This window comes from Vulpes lagopus, chromosome 7 (genome assembly GCF_018345385.1).
Source record: "Vulpes lagopus strain Blue_001 chromosome 7, ASM1834538v1, whole genome shotgun sequence".
NCBI lineage: Eukaryota > Metazoa > Chordata > Mammalia > Carnivora > Canidae > Vulpes > Vulpes lagopus.
In genome coordinates, this window is record NC_054830.1 from 96,582,784 (window position 1) to 96,608,564 (window position 25,781).

General features: G+C 35.1%; 1 protein-coding gene across 9 annotated transcripts in view; it reads right to left on the reverse strand.

The window, feature by feature from the left end:
- Positions 1-25,781, reverse strand: part of CCDC171 (coiled-coil domain containing 171) — a 340,332-nt gene that overhangs the window by 62,132 nt on the left and 252,419 nt on the right. For all 9 annotated transcript variants that reach the window (XM_041762317.1, XM_041762318.1, XM_041762320.1 and 6 more), the window contains one exon: positions 14,840-14,992. In XM_041762317.1, coding sequence (XP_041618251.1) covers positions 14,840-14,992 — 153 coding nt within the window. The remainder of the gene's footprint in view (positions 1-14,839; positions 14,993-25,781) is intronic.

Genomic DNA, 25,781 nt, shown 5'->3' on the forward strand with positions numbered 1-25,781 from the left:
AGCCAAAGTTCTGGGAAACTAAGACAGCTATTTCTTCCCAATTTCTCAGCTAACACAGAATCTTAAGAACAAACGCAAATATCTAAACTTCAAACATGGAAGGATGTATACTTTCAATTCTCTGTACATAAAGCAGAAGGAAAAAGGAAGGTCCTTTTGTTCTAGGTAAAAGGCCTTAACCATAGACCTAGAGAATTTGTCAGTCTTCATACACAGCTGGATTTTTGTTTTGTTTTGTTTTGTTTTTTGTTTTTTTTTTTATGAAAGGAAAAAAAATGAATTTTTGCACAGAAAACTGTAAAACTTTTATTCAAGTTTAAATCCTCTTGTCTTTAACCAGCCTAAAGGGACACTCAACATAAGCTTGGTCATTCTTTTTTTTTTTTTTTTTTTTAAGATTTATTTATATATTTATTCATGAGAGACCAGGGAGAAAGAGAGAGAGAGAGAGGCAGAGACACAGGCTGAGGGAGAAGCAGGCACCATGCAGGGAGCCTGACGTGGGACTCAATCCCAGGTCTCCAGGATCACACCCTGGGCTGAGGACAGCACTAAATCACTGAGCCACCCAGGGATCCCCAGCTCGGTCATTCTTAATGCTTCTCTTCTATTTCATAACCTAAAATCCATTTTCCAAAAACCATCTATTTCCACCTTCAATTGAGAGCCTGGGCTCTGGACACACAGGGGTTTCACTGTAGATCCCAAAGAGCCTGATCTTGGGCAAACTACTTAACCTCTCTGAGACTGCATTTCCTCATCTACAATAAGGGGAAAGAACATTCCTCCCATAAGATTGGAGATTGAATTAAATAATAGATGAAATAGATGCCTCTACATAGCATCTGACAATTAGGACATTACTATGTTCTTTAGATTATGGGACCACTAATTTAAACTCTATTTTGAGTCAGTGGTTCAGCTTTCTTTTTCAAGACACACATACTGCATCATCAACCCAACTCTTCACCCCCCCCATCTGCTCTTCACAATTAATTACTTATGTATTAACTCTTAATTCAACTTGAACAAAAAAGTTTCCTTATCCATACATGGTCCAGTCAATTGTTTAATGAATCTGTCTAGTAGAAAAAGATGTGCCTTGACCACCCACTTCGTGGATTTAATGTCTTGGGTGTGGGAGATTTCATTTTAAAGAAATCATTTAGCTCTCTCTTGGGTATTCGGTTTGGCATAAATCATACATTTTTAAACAGAAATTTCTTCCAAAATTATTATGAGAATTATGACTCTATGTTTGTTGTTCAGCTGCCCACCTTACTTTTTTTGGCACTGCTTTCTATCTGATGCTGACTTTTTAAAATATTGACAAATTTAAAAAAATCACTCATAGCATATAACAAGAGTTTTAGGCATCTAAAATACAGTGAACAGGAACTACTTTAAATATGTAGTTATAATATTTATGATGTCAATGACAATTGCATTGAAAATTCCAAAGTATTGGAACCATCTAATTATTAAGTCTTTCACTTCCCCTGTAGGTGTAAATACATGAGTCTAATAAGCTTTCTCACTATGAAAAAACATACTTATATTAAAATATTAAAAACTGTTTAACGAGCTTCGTTTCCTTCCAAAAGTAAACTGAGGTTGCGTCTGCATCAGCTTGAGGCAAGGGAAGTTTCAAACATAATGTTTTTAAAACTAGCCATTATTTCCCATGCTGAAAAAAACTGCAATTTTATTTCCTCACAGCAAATGAAACTGTCAGGAAAATTTAGGTGTAATAAAATTGGGTGGTTAAACCAACATGCTGGATTTGAAATAAAACTGAATTAAAGGAATTAAAATTAATTCTTATGTCAGTCAACCCTTTAAAAATACTATTCAAAACTTACTGTTTTTACATAGAGAACTTCCCTGTTCTTGATAGGGGGGTGCAAAGCTAACTATCTCCTTAATGACCACTAATGGCGGTGCAGTTGAAATGGTGCAACAAACAACATTTTGCATAAAAATGTGTTGCTTCTGGCAACTTTTTTGCCCTAAATAAAAAGTTGTCAAGCAGGGTGACTTTAGTGGTACAGAGTTTTAAAATGGTGGATGCCGTCCAAGGTTAGCTAGTAACGGCTGACATGCCCTGGAATCTTGAGGCCTGAATCAACATTGTTTTCACAGCTGTAATTAAGCCACCTAATCAGAAGCACATTTTGACGGGACAGTTTCTGCAAGCCAGACATTACAATTTCTTATGCCTGGAGCGCAGTGGCTCATGAGAGGTCCTCGTTTAATTTCAGGTTGGGGGGGGGGGGCAGTAAAATAAAAAGGTTTTTTTTTTTTTTTTTTTTTTTTTTTAAAGCAACATACAACTGTTGAAATGAAGCAGGCCTATGTGTTCATGCTTTGACCAGCCTTGCATCCCTCCCTCCTCTGGCTCTCTGCTGAGTCCCCCAACTCTCAAGTGGCAGCTGCACACAGTGAGATGAAGGGTCTCTGCCAAGATCAACAGATGAGCTGGTCTAAACTGGCTCTCTGTGTGTTCTGATTGTAAATTGTGCTGGTGATGATTAGAGAACTCTAACACAGGATGTCGACTCTTAAAACTGTCCAGAGAAAATAATTTTTTTAAGTTCAGGAAAATTTTTTTTACTTTTTTTGTGGCTTGGTGCATAGTGTTGTGTCTATAAATTTCATATGATTCAAATGAATTCACTCAAATTAAGCAACTCTTATTTTAAAAAAAGAAAAAGAAAAAAAGAACGACATGGCTTGGCTCAGAGCAGGGACCTTCATCTCAGGCTGTTTATATAACAGGGCGGTGGAGTGTGGTTCTCCACGGGCACACCAGTCATGTGCTTCTACCACCTGCCAATTGAAGATGTTCCTGAAATGATGAAAATCTCAGATGCAATACTCACATCTTATCCAGTAACTATCTATCGATGTCTTTAAAAAGCTAAATTGCCAGCTAAAGCTGTTTTCTACAATGTTGTGGCATTCTGCAACATTTAAACTTTCAACCCCAGAGGCCATTGTAAAACTATCAATATGAAGGCACTAGTCACTGGAGTCTGATTACATTTAGTTCTGCATTTTAATTACATATGGATTCTATTAACCAAACCTTTTGCCTTATAGGCAACATTTTAATCAAATTACTATAATTTTCAAATATGTTACAATAGTTTGACGAGTTAAAAGTTCACATTCCTAACATATTAAATATCAAAAAACTTTGTATGAAAAAAAGGAAATACTCCTTACAAATACGCTAATACATTTTCAGATTACTTTGGGGACTTTTTGACTACCTTGTTACAAGTTATATTGTGAGATTTATATAACTGGTATACATTTATAAATGGGTTATTGGTGCTGAATGCAACCTAACTCAAAACATAATTATGTTATAAATTTAGAAACATGCATTCATTTGATTTTTGTTAATTGAAGCAAGAGCTGAAACATAGTTAGAATCTAAATATTCAAAAATCAGTATTTGTAACTTCAACTGAAGAATTTTAGAGCTGAGAGGGAATTGAGATTTTTATCTAGCTGAAATCCTCCATTTTAAAGCCAGGAAAAACCAAGACCAAGGAGACTGTATGATTTATTTCCAAAAGCTCTGTGGTGAGTTGATAACAAAGGTTGTTCAAGAACCATATTTCCTCTGATTCTCTGTCAAGCTACTTTCCAGCACAATACATTGCCATCCTGTGTAAGCAACAATCATGCTGCCCATCCATACCACCCAAGACCTAAAAGAAATACTTTTTTAATGTGGTAAAACACACACAACATAAAATTTACTACTGTAACCATTTTAAAGTCTACAATTCAATGCCATCAAGTATATTTAGCATTGTGTGACCATCACCACCTCTTAGCTCTAGAACTTTTCTATCACCCCAAAGGAAACCCCATTCCCATTAAACAGTCATTCTCCAATTCCTTCCTCCTCCTTCCCCTGTCAACCACTAATCTACATAGAGAAAGAACATGCCTGTTTATATAAATGGAATTCTACAATATGTAATCTTTTGTGTTTGGCTTCTCTCATTTAGTATAATGTTTTCAAAGTACATCAGTGTTGTGACATGTATCAGTACTTCATTCCTCTTTACAGCTGAATAATAGTCTATTGTCTGGATAGACCACATTTGTTCATCCATTCATCGATCGATGGACATTGGGGTTATTTCCATCTTTTAGCTATTATGGATAGTGCTGTTAAGAACATTCGCTATTTCCCTTTCTTTTTAAATGGTATTCTTTATCAGTGGAAGTGATATCATGTTGTGATCTTAATTTGCATTTCCCCACCGACTAATGACAATGAGTATCTTTGCCTATGTGTTTGTTGGTCATTTGCATACCCTTTTGGATAAGTGTCTATTCAAGTCTTTTGCCCATTCTAAAATTTAGGTTGTTTGCCCTTTCTTTGTTGTTGAGTTCCTTACATATTAGATCCGAATTAATTATATGATTATAAACATTTCCTCCCATTCTGTGAGATGTTTTTTAATGTACAAAAGTATTTCATGTTGATTAAATCCTATTTGTCTATTTTTTCTTTTGTCATTTATGCTGTTGGTATCATATCTAAGAATCCATTGCCAACCCTAGGCTCATAATTTATCTCTATGTGTTTTACTAAAAATTTTAGCTTTTCTATTTAGCTCTCAGATCCATTTTGAGATAATTTTCGTAGATGGTATGAGGTAAAGGTTTAAAGAAATATGTTTTAGGGCAGACCAGGTGGCTCAGCGGTTTAGCTCTGCCTTTGGTCCAGGGCGTGATCCTGGAGACGCAGGACTGAGTCCCGCGCCGGGCTTCCTGCATGGAGCCTGCTTCTCCCTCTGCCTGTCTCTGCCTGTCTGTCTGTCTCTCTCTCATGAATAAATAAATAAAATCTTTTAAAAAAAAAAGAAAAGAAATATGTTTTATAAAATAAGCTTTCTAAAAAAAAAATAAATAAAAAATAAATAAATTAAAAAATAAATAAATAAAATAAAATAAGCTTTCTCCTTCTGAAATAAATGTTTCATACTCTTACTTTTGGCTGGACTCAGGCACAGTTAATTTTAATTTGGTATACCACCTTTATCAACAAACATTTACTGAGTATACATCATGTGAGAAAAAGGTATTAAACTGGTCAATTTCTGTCTATATGGGTAAACATACAGAAGCAGGGGTCTCAAAAAAATCTGACAAAGCTTAAAATTATTTAAGTTGTAAGCTGAAAAGAATGTTCTTTGTCACAGATAACTTTGGGTCTTTTTTTTTTCTTTGTGAACAGAAGAAATGTACAATTTATATTATTTGAAGTATCTACTTAAAATTTTATCATAGATATAATAATTGTAAATTATTCTATTCATTCTCAATTAAGTGTTTGCTAGAGAAGCATACAAAACATAGTTTGATGAGAATTAATTTCAGAAAATTTTGTGTGGGAAAAATGAGGGGGGTAGGAATTATGGTTTGTGCAAAGTATGTAAGTTCCATAACAAATATGTATTGAATAAACATTACTGAAGGAATATTCTTCCAATTATTTAAATTCAAATCAACCAGCACTTACTAAAGTCAGATCATTATAATGAATTTTAATAAATAAGTAAGACATGACCTCACAGACACACAATATAGTAATACATACACAACTAATTGATTACATAAGCCAGAGTACTATATAGTGCTCAGACAGATAAATACAGTGATAAATGAGCATAACAAAGGGAACTCTTACTTCTGCCAACTGGGAGATGAACTGAAAGCCAGATGGAGTCAGCATTTACCTGAATGTCAATGATAAAGAATTTTTACTTTATCATGAAGAAAGTTTAGAGCCAAAATGTTGTGAGTCAAGCTATGGCCTGACCATATCTGTGTGTATAAAGATAACCTCTGGCACTAATGTGGCAGACAAGATGGAAGAGGAAAACCACATGTGGGGAAATCATTGGAAGACCATTCCAATAACCCAAGGATAAGTTACTGTGATCACAATGGTAGAAAGGTGAGGATGGATCTAGGAGATTTGTGGTGGTAGAAAGAGTGAGATGTAGCACGTGCTTAAATATTGGTGGTGGATAGAAGTGGGACAAATGTTAAGGCTTCTGCTTTGGGCTGCAAGGTAGATAGTTAGGTCAGAGATAAGGAAAATGGGGAATGGAGAATTTGGGAGGATGGGGAGTGGCAGAGTTGAAGAGCATGTTCAGTTTGGGACCTCCACGAGTCTGAGCTGTTTGCAGAAAACTGAAGTGGAGATTTCTGAAAATCTAAACAGGCAGTAAAGCCCTCAAAGAACACAATTTAAAAAGAAAGATGAAAGTGTAAGACAGAGAAAACCTTAAGCATATTTACTTGCTGCTACTCTTTGAACAACCGCTATAAATAGAGTATTAGACTGTCGAACTACCATTTGTATTTTCTACAGCCTAATCACTGATTAAAGACAATGGTCTGAGTCTGAAACTTTCATTCCTGCTGCTCTGTGCTCCACTCTCACAGTATTTCATCACTGAGGAATAGAACTATATAAAATATGTTATATTTATTATAGAGAAATGTGTTTTTATATCTATACTCACATATAAAATCTAATAAATCTAACAAAAATGTCTACATATTATTACAGACATATAAGTTATATATTCATATAATTAAGTATATTTATATATGAATACACATCTAAAATTTAGGATATCATGCCCTTATAGTCACTATCCAGACATCAGTAGTCATGAAAGTAGCTCCTTTAAAACTGCATCATACAAAAAAAAAACTAAAAGACTAGAAACAGGTATATGGCCAGTGGAATATGCATTATTACCTTCAGTTCCCTATTTACTACACCAACCAAAGCTTGAGTTTCTAGAATATGAGAAACATTTAAAAGTTTGGAAATGTATGTCAAGAATCAAAGGAAAATGTCTGCATGTTGATAGGGCTATCTCATCTTTTGATATTGTCTGTTTCCCTTACTTAGCTCTGTTAGTATCCAGAGGCCAGAGCTGAAGCTTGGATAAAAATATGGGAAGATTTAATGAGTATCTAAGTAAGCAGTATTTAGCAAAAGGGTTAAAATGAGTGTTGTTATGGCATCAAATGTCAGTGACTTCTGAGAATAACTAGAAAAATGAAATTTGGAGTTGGGAAAAGTAATTACATAAAGCAAAGGCAGTAGATGTTTGCAATGTAGTTGTGGCATACATCCCAGTCAGCGAGCCCAGCCAGCTGAGAATCACACTCATGGCCACACGGATCTGGCTCCTCCTCCATCTCCTCTCTCCCAATTCTCCATTTCATTGGCTCTGCTCCAGTCACACAGCCTTCCATTCCTTAGCATCCCCTGCTTTCTCCTGTCAACTCCTAACTTTTTAATTAAGTTTTTAATTTAAATTCCAGTGTAGTTAACAGAGTGTTATATTAGTTTCAGGTGTACAACAGAGTGATTCAACAGTTCTATACATCATTCAGTGCTCATTATAAGTTCATTCTTAAACCCCCCACCCCACCTATTTCGCCCATCCCCTCCACCTACCTACCTCTGGTAACCATCAGTTTGTCCTCTATAGTTAAGAGTCTGGTTTGGTTTGTCTCTTTTTTTGTCTTTGTTTTGCTTCTTAAATTTCACATAAATTATATGGTATTCATCTTTTTCTGACTTACCTAGTTTAGCATTATATTCTCTCTAAGTCTATGTTGTCACAAATGAAAAGATTTCATTCTTTTTATGGCTGAGTAATATTCCATCATATATACATACTGCATCTTCTTTATCCATTCATTTATCATTGGAAAAAATGGGCTACTTCCATAGTTTGGCTATAGTAAATAATGCTGCAATAAACATAGGGGTATGCTGCATATACCCTTCTAAATTAGTGTTTTCATATTCTTTGGGTGAATGCCCACTAGTGCAAATACTGGATCCTAGGGTGATTCTATTTTTTAGAACCTTTTAAGGAAGCTCCAGAGTGGAGCTTGTTGTTTTTTTTTTTTTTTCAGAGTAGCTGCACCAGGTTGCATTCCCACCAAGAGTGCATGAGGGTTCCTTTTCCCCTACATCCTCTTACCAACACTTGTTGTTTCTTGTATTTTTTATTTTAGCCATTCTGTGGTGTCCTACTACCTAGTCTTCATGTTATATATATATTTATTTATTTATTAAGATTTTATTTATTTATTCATGAAAGACACACAGAAATAGAGAGAGGCAGAGACACAGGCAGAGGGAGAAGCAGGCTTCATGCCAGGAGCCCGATGTGGGACTCAATCCCAGGACTCCAGGATCACGCCCTGAGCTGAAGGCAGGTGCTAAACTGCTGAGCCACCCAGGGATCCCCTAGTCTTCATGTTTTTAACTAAAATTTCTATTCCTCAGGTAGGTTCTGTGCACTCATAGCCCTCTGCAATTCGACTTCAACATCATTCTAATTATTTGTAACACAGTATATTTTCCATTGCATTTAAAGTGCCATGATGGTAGAGATTTGTCTTAATCCACCCTTCATTCTTGTAAGAAAACACTGGACAAGAAGTTGAAGCCTTGGATTCTAATCTGTTGGATTCTGACTAAAAATCTGGCAGCAAGACTCCAGAATCCATACTTCACTGTACAGTCTCTTTCACATTAAGTCATGGCTTATAGCTCAATTAAAAATCTTTTTCTTAAATAGTTAAAAATCTCAATAATAAACATCTTGAATCATCTGTGATAAAGTGAAAGTTTACAAAAGCAACTTAACTACAGTAAGTTACTTAAATTGTCAGTTTCTTGATCCACACAACACTAATACTGACAAATAATCCTTTCTCTCTCAAGAAAATGTAATGAAAACAAATGTGACAACATATTACATGAAAACATAAGAGACGGGGGATTCTTATTTTTTATTTTTATCTTAACTGAACCAAAATATCTAAATCTTGGGCTTTTATTAACAATATAATAGCATTTGACAACTGTCAAATCTGACATAATCTGAACAATATACAAAGATATCTTCCCTGCAAAGATATTAAGTGGAATGTTCCCCTGATTTGGAATTTATTTTCTCATAAAGAAAGTACTATAGGGGTGGCTGGGTGGTGCAGTTGGTTAAGTGGTCAACTCTTGGTTTCAGCTAAGGTTGTGATCTCAGGGTCATGGGGTCAAGCCCTATGTCAGGCTCAGCACAGAGTCTGCTTAGGGGTCCCTCTCCCTCTTCCCCTCCCCCCTCCCACATACTCTATTTTTTCTTTCTCTCTCAAATAAATAAATAAATATTTTTTAAAAGTGCTGCAGAATTAAAAACGTACTGCTTAAACACAGTGCAAATGAGGCAAATCAATACTGTAGCTTGCAGCATCATAACTCACAGCAAAGTATTTGGGTTTGGCATTTTACATTTCACAGATTGAAATATGCGTTTCTCCCCAGAAATACCCACAAGTAATTGGTTCTGACTGCTGCCCTGTTCTCTACTGGGCTGTCTGTGACTCAAAAGCTCTTTACTCGAAGCCCTTTCTGGTTACTATTACTCAAGATAAAAGCTCTAGAGCAGCCTAAGTTAAGAGGTCAAAGACCAACATACTGAAAATGTTAAAATACTGGCAAGTATACAATTGATGAGAACTCATCACATTAAGTCACATTAATGCTGGAGATGCACTCCAGCATTATTATTATTTGTTGCTGAACAAAAAATGAAAATATAACCTTAAGAAGGATAAAGTTTTTAAAGATGACTATGCATGTCTACAATATGATCAATCTCTTTCTATGCATTATAACCCCATGATATATTACGTTTTTTATTAATAATGAATATTTATTTTTCATTCTTATATAGTGAAATGGCTGGAAAAGATGGTTAATGAACATATACTGACTGCCTTCCATTCACTAAATAAGTGATAACAGCAACTATCATTAATAACTATGCTTAATGTACACTAAAAGCACTGATTTAAAGGTTGTTTTAGTTCTTTTGCCTATTCATCAAAAGATTTTCTCATGGTTACATATATTTTTTTAAAGCTATATGTATAAGCTTAGCTGTGAGAAACATACATAACTATCAGAAAATGTTTTTTATTTGATTTATTAAATAAAACTTATTGCAAAATTTATTGAGCTTCTACTAGTAAGCCAGACAAATATTTAATCCTTAAACCCAATCTTACAATGCAGGTACTAGTCTGTACACATTACAAATACAGAAACTGATGCTTAGAGTACTATATGGATTAAAAAAAAAAAAAAAAACTGCCACAATGCACATTCAGGCCTGCTTGACTGTAAAATCTTAGATGAGGTCCCGTGAGGAGGAGGTGATGTCAAGTTGGGTGGGTATCAGAAGAGACAGCTAGGTCATCTGGGGGCCCAGAAATAGAGTTTTGAGAATGGCCTAAATAGCAAATACTAGAGGGACCAAACAAGAACATCTATAACAAAAGGGCCAAAGGTAGAATCAAATCAGATGATAGAGTAAAAGGCAAGGATTGGATGGTGCAAAAATAGATTGGGAACACATGAAGATGGGGTTTGGAGTGATTACTGCAAGCAGTCTTGGGCTTCAGTGGATACAGGTTGATTGGGTGGGTTGGTTGGCTGTCTTTAATTGAGAGAGGGCTAGGAGCTAAAGCAACAATATATTTTCTATTATACAAAAAAAAATACCTCTTACATCATTTAATTCATTAAACACATGTATTATCCATAAGGTCTATTCCTCAAATCAAAAGAAAATAATTTTTATTGGTCTTCCCCCTTAACATGGTGTCAAATTGCTACACATTCTTCAAAGGCTCCTACAAACATCTCATCTTTTACTGACGTTAGGCAGAATGAATGCCTCCTTCGTCTCTGCTCCCCAGACTTTACACATGCCAATTTTTGTGATTTGCTTATGTGTTTGTTTCCCTTGTTGGAAGAGGAGTTTTGCATGTCTGAGCAAGTCTCCTCTTCTTTAAAGTTTTCCAATGCCTTTCCCCTTGCTCTTAAAATAAGGATGACAAACTCAATGACCCTGAAAAGTCTTTGCTGATACCTTAGTCTAGAGTAAGCTTGTTTAAAAACTCTTATATGCTTCAATTCTTTTCTTTCAAAGCACTTAACCTGGTTAGTAATTACACATTACTGTGATTATATGAAAATAATTTCTTACTATTAGACTGTAAGCTCACAAGAGCAAGGATTGTCTGTTTTGGTTCACACAATATCCCTCAGACTAGAATCGTGCCTGCTCTAGAGTAGATGCCAAATAAATATTGAACTAATGGATAAAGAAAAGAATTGAGAAGTAATAATACAAAGAAAGCAGAGCTCAAGTAAGTAGAGGCCAAAGAAGCCGAAGAAGGAAAAGTCATTAACAAGTGAAACAAAGGAGGTTAGCATTTAAAGAAGAAAGTAGTTAAAAGCCTCAAACGTTGCAGAAAGATTAAAAGCCATGAGAAAGAATTAATGGATGAGGAGCAAGCAGAAAATTATTTGTGACCTTTGAGAAAATAGTTTCAGTGGAATGATACTCAGGAGCCAGATAGCAGCAAAGCTAAGGACTAAGAGGAAGCTGAGCATACAGAATAAGCAAGTAGACAACTTTTCAAGAATGTGTCAATGAAAGAAGGGGAAACAGGCTGCAGAAAGTGCAGAGAGCTCAGTCACTGGAATATATACTGACGGCGATATACAAGCTCAAGGCTACAGTAGGAGGCAGGACAAAATGACAGTGTTTGCAGCTGAAGATGGTAGGTTAGTAAATAATATTTTCCTGTGGTGCAATCCAATTACTTTCTATCAAGATGATGGTGATAAATATAATAGCTAACTTTTTGTTGTTGTGGTACTGACTACTCACTAGGTGCAAAGCAAAGTCCAAAGTGCTTTAACACTTCTCCTAGAGCTCCCAGCATCTCTGTTAGGGTAATAGGATCATTACCCCATTTTATAGATGAAAACCCTACTTAAGCATACAATTAGTGATTGATAAAACTGGAATTAAATCCAGATTTATTGTCTTGTATGGAACACACTACTGATTCCTAACTCCCTTGCCTCATGACTCATTATAGCTAAGAGTGGCCATATGACCCACTCCAGCCAACGAGATATAAGTGGAAATATGTTTGAAGCTTCCTTGGAAGGCTTTTCCTTTTTTAAATATATAAATACTTAAATATATTTATATATATTTAATATCTATTACCTATTAAATTTATATTAAAATTTATAAATATTTAAATAAATCTATATGAAATACATTTAAATTGTTTTTAAAGGAAAAGCCTTCCACGGCTTTATTATATACATAAAACAGATATTGCTGGGCCATCCCATTCTTGTGACTTAAATGTGATTATAAATCCTAGAGCTGGCTACTCTCTTATGATAATGAGGGAGAAGCAGAGAAATCACAGAGAAATTGAACCAATAGCCACAGGACAACAGCCACCTACACTTAGACTAGTTGCTATATGAGGAAAAAAAAACAAAAACAAAAACAAAGAACTTGGATTTTCTTAAGTCACATTAGTCAGTTTTTTTGTTATTTACACTTACTATATTCCTAATGGGTATAATTCCAAAGCTCATACTCCTATCCACCAAACTATATCACCTCACATCTATGAAATACAAAGACTGAGATTCTCCTACCCCCCTCAGAAAGTTCTTAAGGAGTTCAAGTTTGAAAATGCATACACAAATGTCTTGAAAAATAAAATTACTATACCAATTTATTACCTTTACAAAAATAGTAATTCTCAATTAAGGAAAGAGACCAGAGAGTAAACATTCTGGAGACACATGGAATTGGGCAGTGTTCTCCTAGAAGGACACATCATAACCTCCTGGGAGGTTTTTCACATTACATGCACCCCTTTTGAGAATCACTGCCAGAGTGAACCACCTTTTACAAATAAGGTGGTGAGCATATCCTTAACAGATGTGTTCAGGAGGGGGAAAGCTCAAGGAGTAGAGTTTTATGATGACAGACAGTGAAGCATACTTTTATTAAGACATCAACAGCACAATAATTGATAAAAAAAAAAATTTTTTTGAACTCAGGAGGAAAGAATCCCACCTTATCAAATGTGGACTTTCTTAAAATACAAGTAATTACTTTTATATGAATAACAGTAACAAAAAATAAATAATAGTATAACACAATCTAAACAATATAATGAAATACTAGCCAACGGGACCAGAGAGTTCACAAGAAGAAACATGAGCATGTTTCAGAGAAAGGCTAGAATAAATTCAAAATATTTGATTTTTTTAAATAAGTTTCCTCTCGAAAAAAAAACAAGTTTCCTCTCATTTTAATTAATCTTGGTGGAGATCAAATTTATTACTCTCATTAAGAAATTACCAAAGTCATTTTTTTAAAAATTGAACTCAACATCTCAGGTCCCAAATAATTGGTTTGGTCATTTTTTGGATGATGTGCTAGTATTTTCACTTACAAAACATTAGTTAAACACCTACCCTGGGCAAGACTGTTCTTGCCTCTAGAGCACATTCATAGCAGAGAAGAAATACCCCAAATTGCTTGTCTCTATGGAACTTATAGTCTGTGAGAGTAGGGAACAAACAATAAGCAAATAAATAAAATGCAATTTATGTCAGTCAAGAATAAGCGCTATGGTGAAATAAAGCAAAGAAGGTGTAAGATAGAAGGCAGTATGGGATGAGAATGAGAGAGTTTGGGGATGGGGGATAGTTGGTAGCTGCAATTTTATTTTATTTTTTAAAAATATTTTTAAAGATTTTTTTAAAATTTATTTATTCATAGAGACACAGAGAGAGAGAGAGAGAGAGAGAGAGAGAGAGGAGAGGGGTGCAGAGACACAGGCAGAGGGAGAACCAGGCTCCATACAGGGAGCCCAATGCAGGACTTGATCCCAGGTCTCCAGGATCACACCCCAGGCTGCAGGCAGCGCTAAACCGCTGCACCACCGGGGCTGCCCCGTAGCTGCAATTTTAAACACTACGGTCATGAAGGTTTCACTGGGATGCAGACACTTGGCCTAAGATTTGACAGAGCTGAAGAACTAACCCATAGCCATGCAGCTATTTGTTTTAATGCTAACTCTTTTTCTGTTGAATACATCATTGGAAAAGGGTTAATAGCCAAATGGCAAAACAACACTGTTTTTCTTTACAAGTCACCCTGAGCCATTCTAATCAAACCAAAAAAGGAAAAAAGGCATTCTAGTGACTGGTAACCTTCTGAATCTCACTATTGATATATTTGCCTTTGGAGGAAAAAGTTTTAAATGTTTATTTTATTCCTTTATTCATTTTCTGATACTCCCCAAACACATTATTTCAAATGTAGGAAATTTTGTTTAGTCTTAAATGAGCCCAAATTCCATCACGGGCTAAAATTTTAAGACATAAAATGACTGCTGAAACTGAATTTTAATCATATAGATGAATCACAACATGCATCTTTAGCTAGGCATGTATTATGGATAAGTCTAGTTTTCTACAGAGAATAATCACATGTTCTAATTACCATTTTGGTTATACGCATAATTAATAATATTCTGTCTTAATGGGACACACTGAATCTTCAGACAGTTGCAAGCTCTAACTATGCATACTGCCAAATCCAACTGTCAGCTGCACTGCCAAACACAAAGGAATCTTGATGTAGTGTTTTAGCATTGGTAACAGTATGCATATCTTTATACATTATACAATGGAAAAATTAATTGCCTTTCTCTCCTCAAAATTTTCTCTACATTAACAATTTTACATTGCTTGATTGATCATTTACACTAAATTATATATATTGGTGGGTGATCTTATGCACAATAAAACCATGAATGTAACTCTGACCTAAGACACAAAGAAAAACAATGTTGAAAGACTTACTGATTGCAAACTTTCATTTTCACGTAAACAAGCAGTGTGAAGTTCTGATTTCAACGTTGCAATGTGACTTCGATGAGATGTCATTTCCTTTTCTAATGTAGCAATTCTAGCACTTGCAAGCTGGTAGACATCCATGAAACTTTTAATCATAGCCTTAAGAAATAAACAGAATGTCACATACAATTCAAATAAAGATGTCCCCAAAGAAGAATTTCCATAATTTGAAAGCAAAATCATTAAAATTTTAAAATAAACAACTTTTCATCTTTTTTTAAGATAATAAAGCTAAACCTCATGTTTTATATTGAGAACAGTGACTATTTTAAGAAAGTTTGGGAGAAAATAATTGAGACTTCTTTTCCAGAGTATATATTTAAATAAGATGTACTTTGATCTATTGTGTTTAAAATTTAGAATGCAATTTTTAAAGATGGCACACTTATTTTCTTTGTGAAGTTAAATTCAAGTTGTAATTTGACCTAAATTTCAATCTTAAGACACACAACAGATGGATATATAAGCAAGATATTTCAAAATGAGCTGAGCTAGTAACATTTTCAATGCACCTAAAAAAAAAACAAATGGTTTGAAACAAAATGAGCTGAAATAATGTAATTAAAGAGTAAATAATGTGATGATTCTTATATTGTAGAAAAAAGCGTAATTATATTCATTCTGTTTCTATAACAGAGGAATGTATTATACTATGTATAATAAAATAAATAACACAAGGAAGTGTGTGTAAGTTTTTTCCTCCCTTAATAAATTAATTTGGGCAATTGTTAGACCTCTGTATTACAATTTAATCATACTTTATAGACTTTTTCTTCTAAAGCAATTAGTAGTGAATTTTAAGTCCAAGAACACTATCACACCTTTTTTAAAAAGCCTTTCAAAATACTTCCAATGTAGTAAAAATCAAGTATCTCAAAGACATATTCAAATATGTTATATTATTTACAAGAAAAAAAGTTCTAATCACAGCAACAAATTAGTAAAATGGTAGGCAGTCTGAGAATTTCCAAATTATACTCAAGCAGAAGGGTCTGATTTGGAAAAGCTTTTAGAAACTAGATATTTGAGCAATTCTGAAAGCTCATGAAATAATGTGGTGATATACGCAACTAATAAATTATTGAACACTACATCTGAGACTAATGATATACTGTATGCTGGCTAATTGAATTTAAATTTAAAAAATAATGTGAAAAAAAAAATAATGTGGTGAGCAAAAAGTAAGAAACAATGTACACAATGTCTGAGAAACAGTAGATTAACTATTTGTAGGTAAAAGTAAGAAAATTTGCACCTTTTCACCTAATAAATTCCTATTTGCCCTAAATAAAATATTAAGCTCAGACACCATCTCTTTCAAGAGACCTCTTTTGAACCCAAAGGCACTGTTAACTTTTCTGCTAGCTCTTAATGCTTGCTTCTACTATAATGTGTATTGCTTTAGCAGAAATGTATTAGTTTATCTTTACTAGATTGAGATGCTCCTTAGGTCAGACACTATGCCCAATCATCTCTGACACTATGCCCAATCATCAGACACTGTTTATCTTTACTAGACTGAGATGCTCCTTAGGTCAGACACTATGCCCAATCATCTCTGTAGCATCAGTGGCCCACAGTGAATGCTTGTTTGTATGAATGAATGAATGAATGAATGAATAAAAAACTGGAAAAGATTAAAAAAAACCCCACAAGTTGAAGCCATATGTTGGCATAAAATACCTTATAGGAAAGGATGAAGATATTTAGTGAAATATAATCTTAACCCTCTAATGTATAAATTATTAACTATACTTTGTTCAAATCAAAAAAAGAAGTAAAAGCATAGCTATAGGCACAAAAGAATGGAACACACAAAAGAGAATTCTATTACCCAACACTAAATGAGCATGGCACGACTTCGTATTTGGGAACATCTCTACCTTACTTTGAGTCATTTCAAGGTGAGTTTATAGCTAATACTAACACAAAACATTTCCCTGGGTTCCAAAAGTATGTAAAAATCAGGAACTCTAAAATCATATCTGCTTCTTAAAGGCCAACTCTCTCTCTACTCTTATAAATTCATTTATCTTCACCATTGAGGTAGTGGACCAAGAATCATAAGTCTTATTTTTGTCCAGTCCTCACTCTGCCACTTACTTAGCTTTAGGCTATTGGGTAATGCCATGTCATCTCTCTGAGCTTCCATTCTCTCCTTTGATGAAATGGGAACAAGGGTCATTTTCTTGCCTACCTTCAAAACTGTTGTTAAGGCTCAGGTAATTAAAAATCTAAGACAAAGCCATTCTCTTAATCCTTCAACTCCATTCCATCTATATAAGAAAGCCCTCCAAAGGTGGGCACTTGACGGGATGAGCACTGGGTGTTATTCTATATGTTGGCAAATTGAACACCAATAAAAAATAAATTTATATAAAAAACAGAAAGCCCTCCAAAAATGGTAAACTGAATTTCATTATAGTACTACTTTAGTTCTATTTTTTAAAAGATTTTACTTATTTATTCATGAGAGACAGAGAAAGAGAGAGAGAGAGAGGCAGAGATACAGACAGAGGGAGAAGCAGGCTCCATTGCAGGGAGCCCAATGCGGGACTCGATCCCAGGTCTCCAGGATCAGGCCCTGGCTGAAGGTGGCGCTAAACCGCTGAGCCACCTGCGCTGCCCACTTTAGTTCTATTTTTAAATTCTCCACTAAGATCTTAATGAAACAATCTATGATAGGTGGTTTATATACATATGTTCTTGTTGTAGAAGGACCTAAAATGTGTAAAAGGTACAAAAACACATGAGTCCTTATTGAATAAAAAAAGGAAGTACTCTTCTATCAGCAATAGGCTCCTAGATTATGATTTCACTGTAAGCCACAATAAAATTGGCCTCTAATATTTAAAAATAAAAAGCTCAACATTTATAAAGTTCCTAAATTTAGAAAAATATATTTCATGAATTCTCATGTACGTACTTTTTTTTTCTTTTTTTTTAAGATGTATTTATTTGACAGAGAGAGAGAGAGAGAGAACCAGCAGGGGGAGCAGCAGTGGGAGAGGGCGAAGCCGACTTCCCACTGAGCAGGGAGCCCAAAAGAGGGCTTGATCCCAGGACCCTGAGATCATAACCTGAGCTGAAGGCAGATGCTTAACTGAGTGAGCCACCCAGGTAACCATTTTCATGGTATTCTTAAAGGAATAAACAATATAAACTATATTCCTTCAAACCTCCTTAAAAAAATATTTTGAGAAGTTACATCTAAATTTTTATATGGTGGATGGAACAAGAGTCATGATTACTTTGGCTCCTTCCTTGATCTACTTTTAATAACTAAATCCTAATATCCAGTGCAGTATTAAGAGAAACTACATATTACTTCTTTAACACTAAAAACAGTATAATAAAATCTATTTTTTGCGTGGGATTTAGAATTAAATTTAAATTTAGCATTTAAAATCTTTTAAAGCAGTATTTCATTTGAGAGACGAAAGCAGATTTTTACAATGCTTATATATCTTTTCAGAGCAACAAGGAATAGTGGTAAATACAGCAAGAATGTCTCATGGTATAAATACTATACCATTGGATGGCGGGGGTGGGGGTTGTCAGTGAAATCGCAGTTATTCAAAGAAGTACCAGACGTTTTGAGGAATAAAAAATGTTAATTTCCAATATTAAAAAGTGATACAAACTATGTAACAAAGGATTCCAGTGAAAATCCAACTCTTTAATATAAAAAAAAAAGGTGTCAAATTGGTAGAAGAGGAAATGATAGTCTGAATCAACTGAGAAGGGGTGGGGGAGAAGGGAGGGCACATCTAATGACTTTTGTATCAATCTCTCAAGTCTAACCCTTCACAACATACTTCTCTCTCCTATTAAAACATAACATCTTTTAAAAAAAAATCACATCTTTTTATATTAGCAAACAACTACAGAACAGCATAATATTGTGTACGGCACGCTCAGCATTGGAGAATTTATCCCATGTCATCTTTGGCCATAGGGATTTTGACTGTACCATGCAGTGAGATATGTATCTCTGTGGGGTTTATCTGGTTACATGAGAAACAGAACAAAAGACAGTTTCTGGACAAGAATAGCCTTTTGTTTCAGAGATAATCTATAGTGTTTATAATCAACATAACAAGATGAGAGAATCCAAACAAAATTCCACATCCTATTCATTTTAAGGAGAAGTGTAAGTGTTTCACAATTCAAAAACTTCTGAGATATAAGGAGGTGACTGTCACTTCGGCATAAGAATATAACTTGTTAGGTACATATTATTATGTAATTTAGACTGACTTCGAAACCAGATTTCAGGAGAAATGCGATCCTTGGGAACCTGATGTCAGCAGGGGAAATTAGTGGAAAATGTTGTAAGGCCCAGATGACAAAAGAGTAGATCTTTTACTTACATTTTTGGGTAATTCAGAAGCAAAAACCTCAGATATTTCACTTTAAATATACTATAAATATACTTCTTGTCTATCGACTATATATCAACTAAAATATACCATCAGGGCAGCCCCGGTGGCTCAGCGGTTTAGCGCTGCCTTCAGCCCAGGTGGGGTCCTGGAGACCTGGGATCGAGTCCCATGTCGGGCTCCCTGCATGGAGCCTGCTTCTCCCTCTGCCTGTGTCTCTACCTCACTCTCTCTCTCTCTCTCTCTGTGTCTCTCATGAATAAATAAATAAATCTTTAAAAATAAAAATATACCATGCAATATGGATATACCAAATATGTGAAATATAATAAATCCCCACAAAATGGAGATAATAATTCCTATCTTTACAAAGATTTGCGAGGATTAGATGAGTATTAAAACCTGAAAAGACCTTACCTATCTGAAACATAGTAAACTCTCAAGTAAATGTTGGCTCTAGTAATGATCATGGGATCAAATTAGGAAAATTATTAACTCATAAAACAAAGATTCAATATTTCTTTTTTTTAAGATTTATTCATTTATTTTTAGGTGGTAGGGGGAGAGGGAGAGAGACAGAGCAGACCTCCCCCCAAAAAACACACACACACACACACACACACACTGAGTACAGAGCCCAACTTGGAGATTTGGACTCAGGGCTCGATCCCATGACCCTGAGATTATGACCTGAGCCACAACCAAATGTCATACACATACCTACTGTTCCACCCAGATGTCCCAAAGGTTCAATATTTCTGAGGAGGATTATTACACATAATGTAAATGCTTTAAATATTTGATATTCTATACATGTTGAAATATTAAAGCTCTTTCAAACATAAATAATTTTAGAGGCCAATGAATATTTACTTCCTAGCAACTTTCTAGAACCTTCCATTGAAAATAAAATAGTTCCTATTTATGATGTCCCTTTTTCAAAAGTTTTTATTTAAATTCCAGTTAGTTAACACCATGTCATACTAGTTTCTGGTGTACAATATAGAGATTCAGCACTTCCATACATCACAAGTGTACTCCTCAATCCTCATCATGGATTTTACTCATTGCCCTACCCATGTCCCCTCTGGTAACCATTAATTTGTTTTCTAGAGTTAAGAGTCTCTTTCTTGGTTTGCCTCCCTCTCTCTTTTTGGTTTCCTCTGCTTGTTTGTGATATTTCTTAAATTCCATATATGAGTGATATATGATGTCATTCTTAAGGAAGAAAATCTCACAGTAATAACATGCTCATAGTTTTTAGTATCAAATTTTATGAGTACCTGGAATTAAAGGAAAATTATTTTCTTAATTATCAAGAAGCGACTCTTGGTAAGGTTGTTCATTTCTTTACTTTTAATATTTTAGAAATGTTGGGGCACACAGAAAATGAGAGCTGAAGGGCTGTCATTAGCAGTCTACAAATAGTAACTATGTTCCAGGCAAGATCCAGTCTAAGATCTGGATTGGGCCCAGTAGTTTGGATGTCTGGTTTCTGGTCCTGTCAACTATTAATTGTTTCACCTTGACATTTAGCAGAAAGTTGTGGAGGAAAGACTGTATCAAGATGGCCGACTGCCACACACCTCCTTGCTTTGCACACTGAATATGCATCTGTGTGTTTCCATGCATAAAAGCTGCTTAGAACACCACCAGCTGACAAAAATTTTGAGGAATTGATAAGGAATAGAAAGCAGAAGGGACCAGAAACAAAATTTTACAGAAATCCTGTCCAAATCACAAGCAAAAGAACACTTCCACAAAGGAGAGACCAGGTACAGGAGGGCTTGAGGCAAAGGATAATCAGTCATGAGAAGTGGGCTTAACCTTGTGTTATTAATATCTCTGAGACTTTTTATTCTCAATAAGTTATTATTAATGATTTTCAGTGAAAGAAATATGCTTTGTAATTTTAAAAATCTTGTGTAACTTTCTGTGATAGTTGCAGCCTGGAAGTCTAATTCTGGGTCCCCACCCACACCACTCCCACATCTTTAACATGGTTAAAAGATGAGATGCATGAGGTGCCTGAGTAGCTCAGTCAGTTAAGCATCAGCCTTCAGCTAGGTCATGATCCTGGGGTCCTGGGATTGAGCCCCACACTGGGCTCCCTGCTCAGCAAGAAGTCTGCTTCTCCCTCTCCCTTTGCCCCTCTTGCCCTCTTGTGTATGTGTGTGCGTTTGCGTGTGCACACACACACCCTTGCGCTTTCTCTAATAACTAAATAAAATCTTAAAAAAAAAGATAAGATGCAGATGGTGGAAGGGCACAATTGACTGTGTCTAGTGAATCATGACACTCGTGTTTCAATCCTTCAATTAAGCAAAAGTTTTAACTGAAATTTTGGCTAAAAAATGCACAACTTCCCTAAATTAATTAATCGATCTTTAATATATGTATGCCATGTTTTTGTATTTTAACAAATACATTTTATATTAAATATATCTTATGTTTCTAACAAAGGTTCAAAACACATACTTTGGTTAGGAAACTATATCTCAGAACATTTTCTATGCACCTATATGAATTTTTATAAATTTAGATTTTTTCTAAAAATAAATAAAAATAAAATTTTTATAACAATTCATGAATTTAGATTATTTTTAGAAAGAAAGTTGAGAATTCTAGAGATATTTTCAAACACATTTTCAAAATGCTTTCTCAAAAACTGTTCCAATAAAGCAGTTTTGTAGGGATTTTTTTTTTTTACATACGTCACTACACCTTAATGTAAAAGAAATTATTTTGTTGGGGAGGATTTTTAAATAATTTTTTAATTTGACAGCCACTTGACATCAAAGAGAGGATCTATAGATGTGAAATCTTCTCTTTTTGTTAAAGAAAATTGAGTAATTTATACTAAGTTCAAGAGTACTTTGAAGCACTTTGTCACAAGAAAGCAGCAACCTGAAAAGATTTTAAAGCCTGGTTTTTAAAAATACATAAATAAATAAATAAAAATAAATAAATAATAAACAAACAAATAAATAAAAAATACATAAAGCCTAATTTTTATCTCACTATAAACTATTGTAATGATTACACTATGTAAAATAATTTAATCCATAAATTCCCTTAACCAAACAGGGCACATAACAGTTCATGTTGAAAAGCAAAAGAAGACGGACACCATGAGTGACGACCCTAGATCCAGAAAGGCAGGGTAGAGCCTCAGGAGCCTTCACATGAAGAGACCAACCCAGCAGCCCACAGTGCCTGGCAGCATGTCCATCCTGCTTCTTTCCTTAACGTCCAGATGTAGCACCAATAATCAGAAACCTCATCTACATAAGCACAGGAGCAACAGCAGCCCACTCTAGGAGATCAAACCTGTACTGCTACAGCAAATTACCGGAAACTAACTGTGTAAGCAATACAATTTTAGTGTCTCACTCTATCGAGCATGGGTTAGTGGGGTGCTCTGTTCAGGGTCTCAGCAGACTGAAATTAAGGGGTTGAATGTAGTTGCAGTCTCATCTGAGACTCAGGGTCCTCTTCCAAGCTCATTCAAGTTAGTGGTAGAATTTATTTCCTGAAGGTTGGAGAATAGAGGTCTTCATTTTCTTGCTGGCTGTGAACCAGCATTACTCTCCCATCCTTAAGACTGCCCTCATGTTGTTGCTGGATTTACTCCTTTCTCAATATAGCTGTTTGGTTTCTTCTAGGCCAGCAACAGAGCACCTTCCTCACTTCACTGTCTTTTAAAAGGCTGATAAGGTCAGGCCCATCCAGGACGATCCCATGTTGACTGGTCTTATCCACCCTCAAAAGGAGGTGATTAATTATGTGGTGCGTGTACACCAGGTGGCAGGATCTTGCGGGCCATTTTGGAATTCTGATGATCATAACCCAACCACACCTTACACAAAAATTAACTCAAAATTGACCACAGACTTAAATGTAAAACACAAAACTATAAAACTTCTAGAAGAAAAATAGGAGAAAATCTTCGGCATCTTAGGACTTGGCGAAGTGTTCTTAGACATGATAAAGCATAATCCATAAAAGAAAAAAATCAATAAACTGAATTTCACCAGAATTAAAAACTTTTGCTTTGCAAAATATCCTGTTACTATAATTAAAAGACAGCTACAATAGGGGAAAATATTTGCAAACCACATCTCTAATAAAGAATTAGTTTATAGAATATATTTTTTATTTTTTTTTCCTTTTTTTAAAGATTTTATTTATTCATGAGCGACACACACAGAAAGAGAGAGAGAGAGAGAGAGAGAGAGAGAGAGAGAGGCAGAGACATAGGCAGAGGGAGAAGCAGGCTCCATGCAGGGAGCCTGATGTGGAACTCAATCCCTGGACTCCAGGATCATGCCCTGGGCCAAAGGCAGATGCTTAACCGCTGAGCCGCCCAGGTGTCCTGAGAATATATTTTTTAAAAACTCTCAAAACTCAGTAGGAGAAGACAAACAGGAATTGGTAAGAATGAAAAATGGTACAACCCCTTTGAAAACTAAAAACAGTTTGGCAATTTCTTTAAAAATTAAGCATATCCTTATATTTAGACCAGAAATCACAGTCCAGGGCTTTTTCTCTAGAGAAATTTTGTAAAAATTGTTTATACAAAAATCTGTAGATAAATGTTCATAACAGCTTTATATGTTACTGCCCAAAATTGGAAACAACCAAACCGTTCTTCAGTGAACAAATGGCTAAACAAATTGTGGAACATCTACACCATGACTACTAGTATAACAATATAAAGGAAGTATTGATAGCAACTTGGATGGATCTCAAGGGCATTATGCTGGATGGAGGGGGGTAGGCTGTCAATCTCAAAAGATCATATTCTGCAAGATTTCATTTATTAATATTGACAGAATTATAGAGACAAAAAGCATTTAATGGCTACCAGGGTTTAGGGATGATGGAGGGGGAGTGCTGAAATGTCTATAAAATGGTTAGCTGATGGAGATCTTTGTGGCGATGCAACAGTTCTGTATCTTGATTGTGGTGGTGGCCCATTCCTGGACAGCCCACTTTTAATCTGAGTTGTCCTAAAGGGTTTTGTGCATGTACTAGAATTACTATGTTGCCTTTAGAGACTGGTCTGGGCCCCTGCTATCCACTTAAGATTAGGTACTCTTATTTATTTAGTAAAGGGCTTGCTTAAAAATACTTTTAACTAAGTATTTAATGTAATGTACATACAGACACTAAAATGCTTTATAGTAATGATGGTGACAATGATAAGAGTAAATGTGTCAGGTTATTAGAAGAAAAAATTTTGTCATGAATATACAACCTCCTTAGTTGAGCACAACTAAAGGCAAAATAGCATGAATTGACTTGATGCAATATTGTACATAGTTCAGGTATACTTTTGTTGGTGTCGTTTTTATAAAGGAAAAAGAGAATATCAAAGTTCATTTTCCCCTTTTTGCCATTTGAAATGGCCCTGGACCTGACTTATGCCATCAGTCAAAATTTTTACTGGTACTGCTTTGAAGGATGTAAATATAGTAGCTTTTCAGGTATGAGAAGGAGTCTCATGGGAAACCATATTCAGCAGAGTTGCAGAATACTTCTGCAGCAGATTTTTTTTTAAATGATGTTTTCTTTATATCAAGTTTAGACTCTAAACTTTTTTCTGGCCTCCACTCAACCATGGCACATACAACTTAAATGTGCCAAAAACAAGACCAATTCTCTTTCAAATATGTTATTTCCAACCAGAACTGGATCAAAGCCAATCCTGAGGCTAAATGCGGCTTCCAGGCGGATGGTGATTACTGCTTTTATTATGCTAAAGGTTATGGTAAAGGAAGACCAAAGGGATAAGTAGTGATATTGGTTTCCTATAAGAATATGGAAAAGAGATCACCGAAATAATCAGAGACTGAGAAAAGTTTCTCCTGGAAACTTTTGTAGTGGACATGAGGTCATAAAAAAGAACAGTGATTTGAAAAATTCTAAAATAAATAAGTTTCTCAGAAGGTAACTGCTAAATTAGTAATAATAATAATAATTACCTTGCTTTAGGACTTAAAATTTTAAGCAACATACCATATGTTCATCATATGGTATATTATACAATTGGCACTGGGTTTATTAATTAACAAAGATTGATAAAATTAGAGTAGTTTAGTTAGTGGCTAACATAGAATTAACTGTGGGTCATAGGAAACCACGAAGAAACTCAACCTCATTATTTTAGCTCTCCTTCAGGAAAAAAATAAATTATTATAGTTTCCACTCTTGAGCATCTACTATGTCTTGACATCATGGTAGTTTAATAATGGGGATTATTAGGCTGCTTTGGATGCTATTGAGAGAGATAGACTCAGTGTGGCATGAGTGTACAGATAAATTTTTGGATTCAATTGTGAATGGTGTGAGCTGGTATTCAGGCAGTCTAGCTTTGTCCAAATGTCAAAACCATAGCATCTGGCACTGACATGCAGAAATGTTTATATGCACTTTTGATACCTAACAGTACAGTCCTTGGAGATCAGAGTTACTTGACTACCATTCCCTCCTTATTTTAAGTA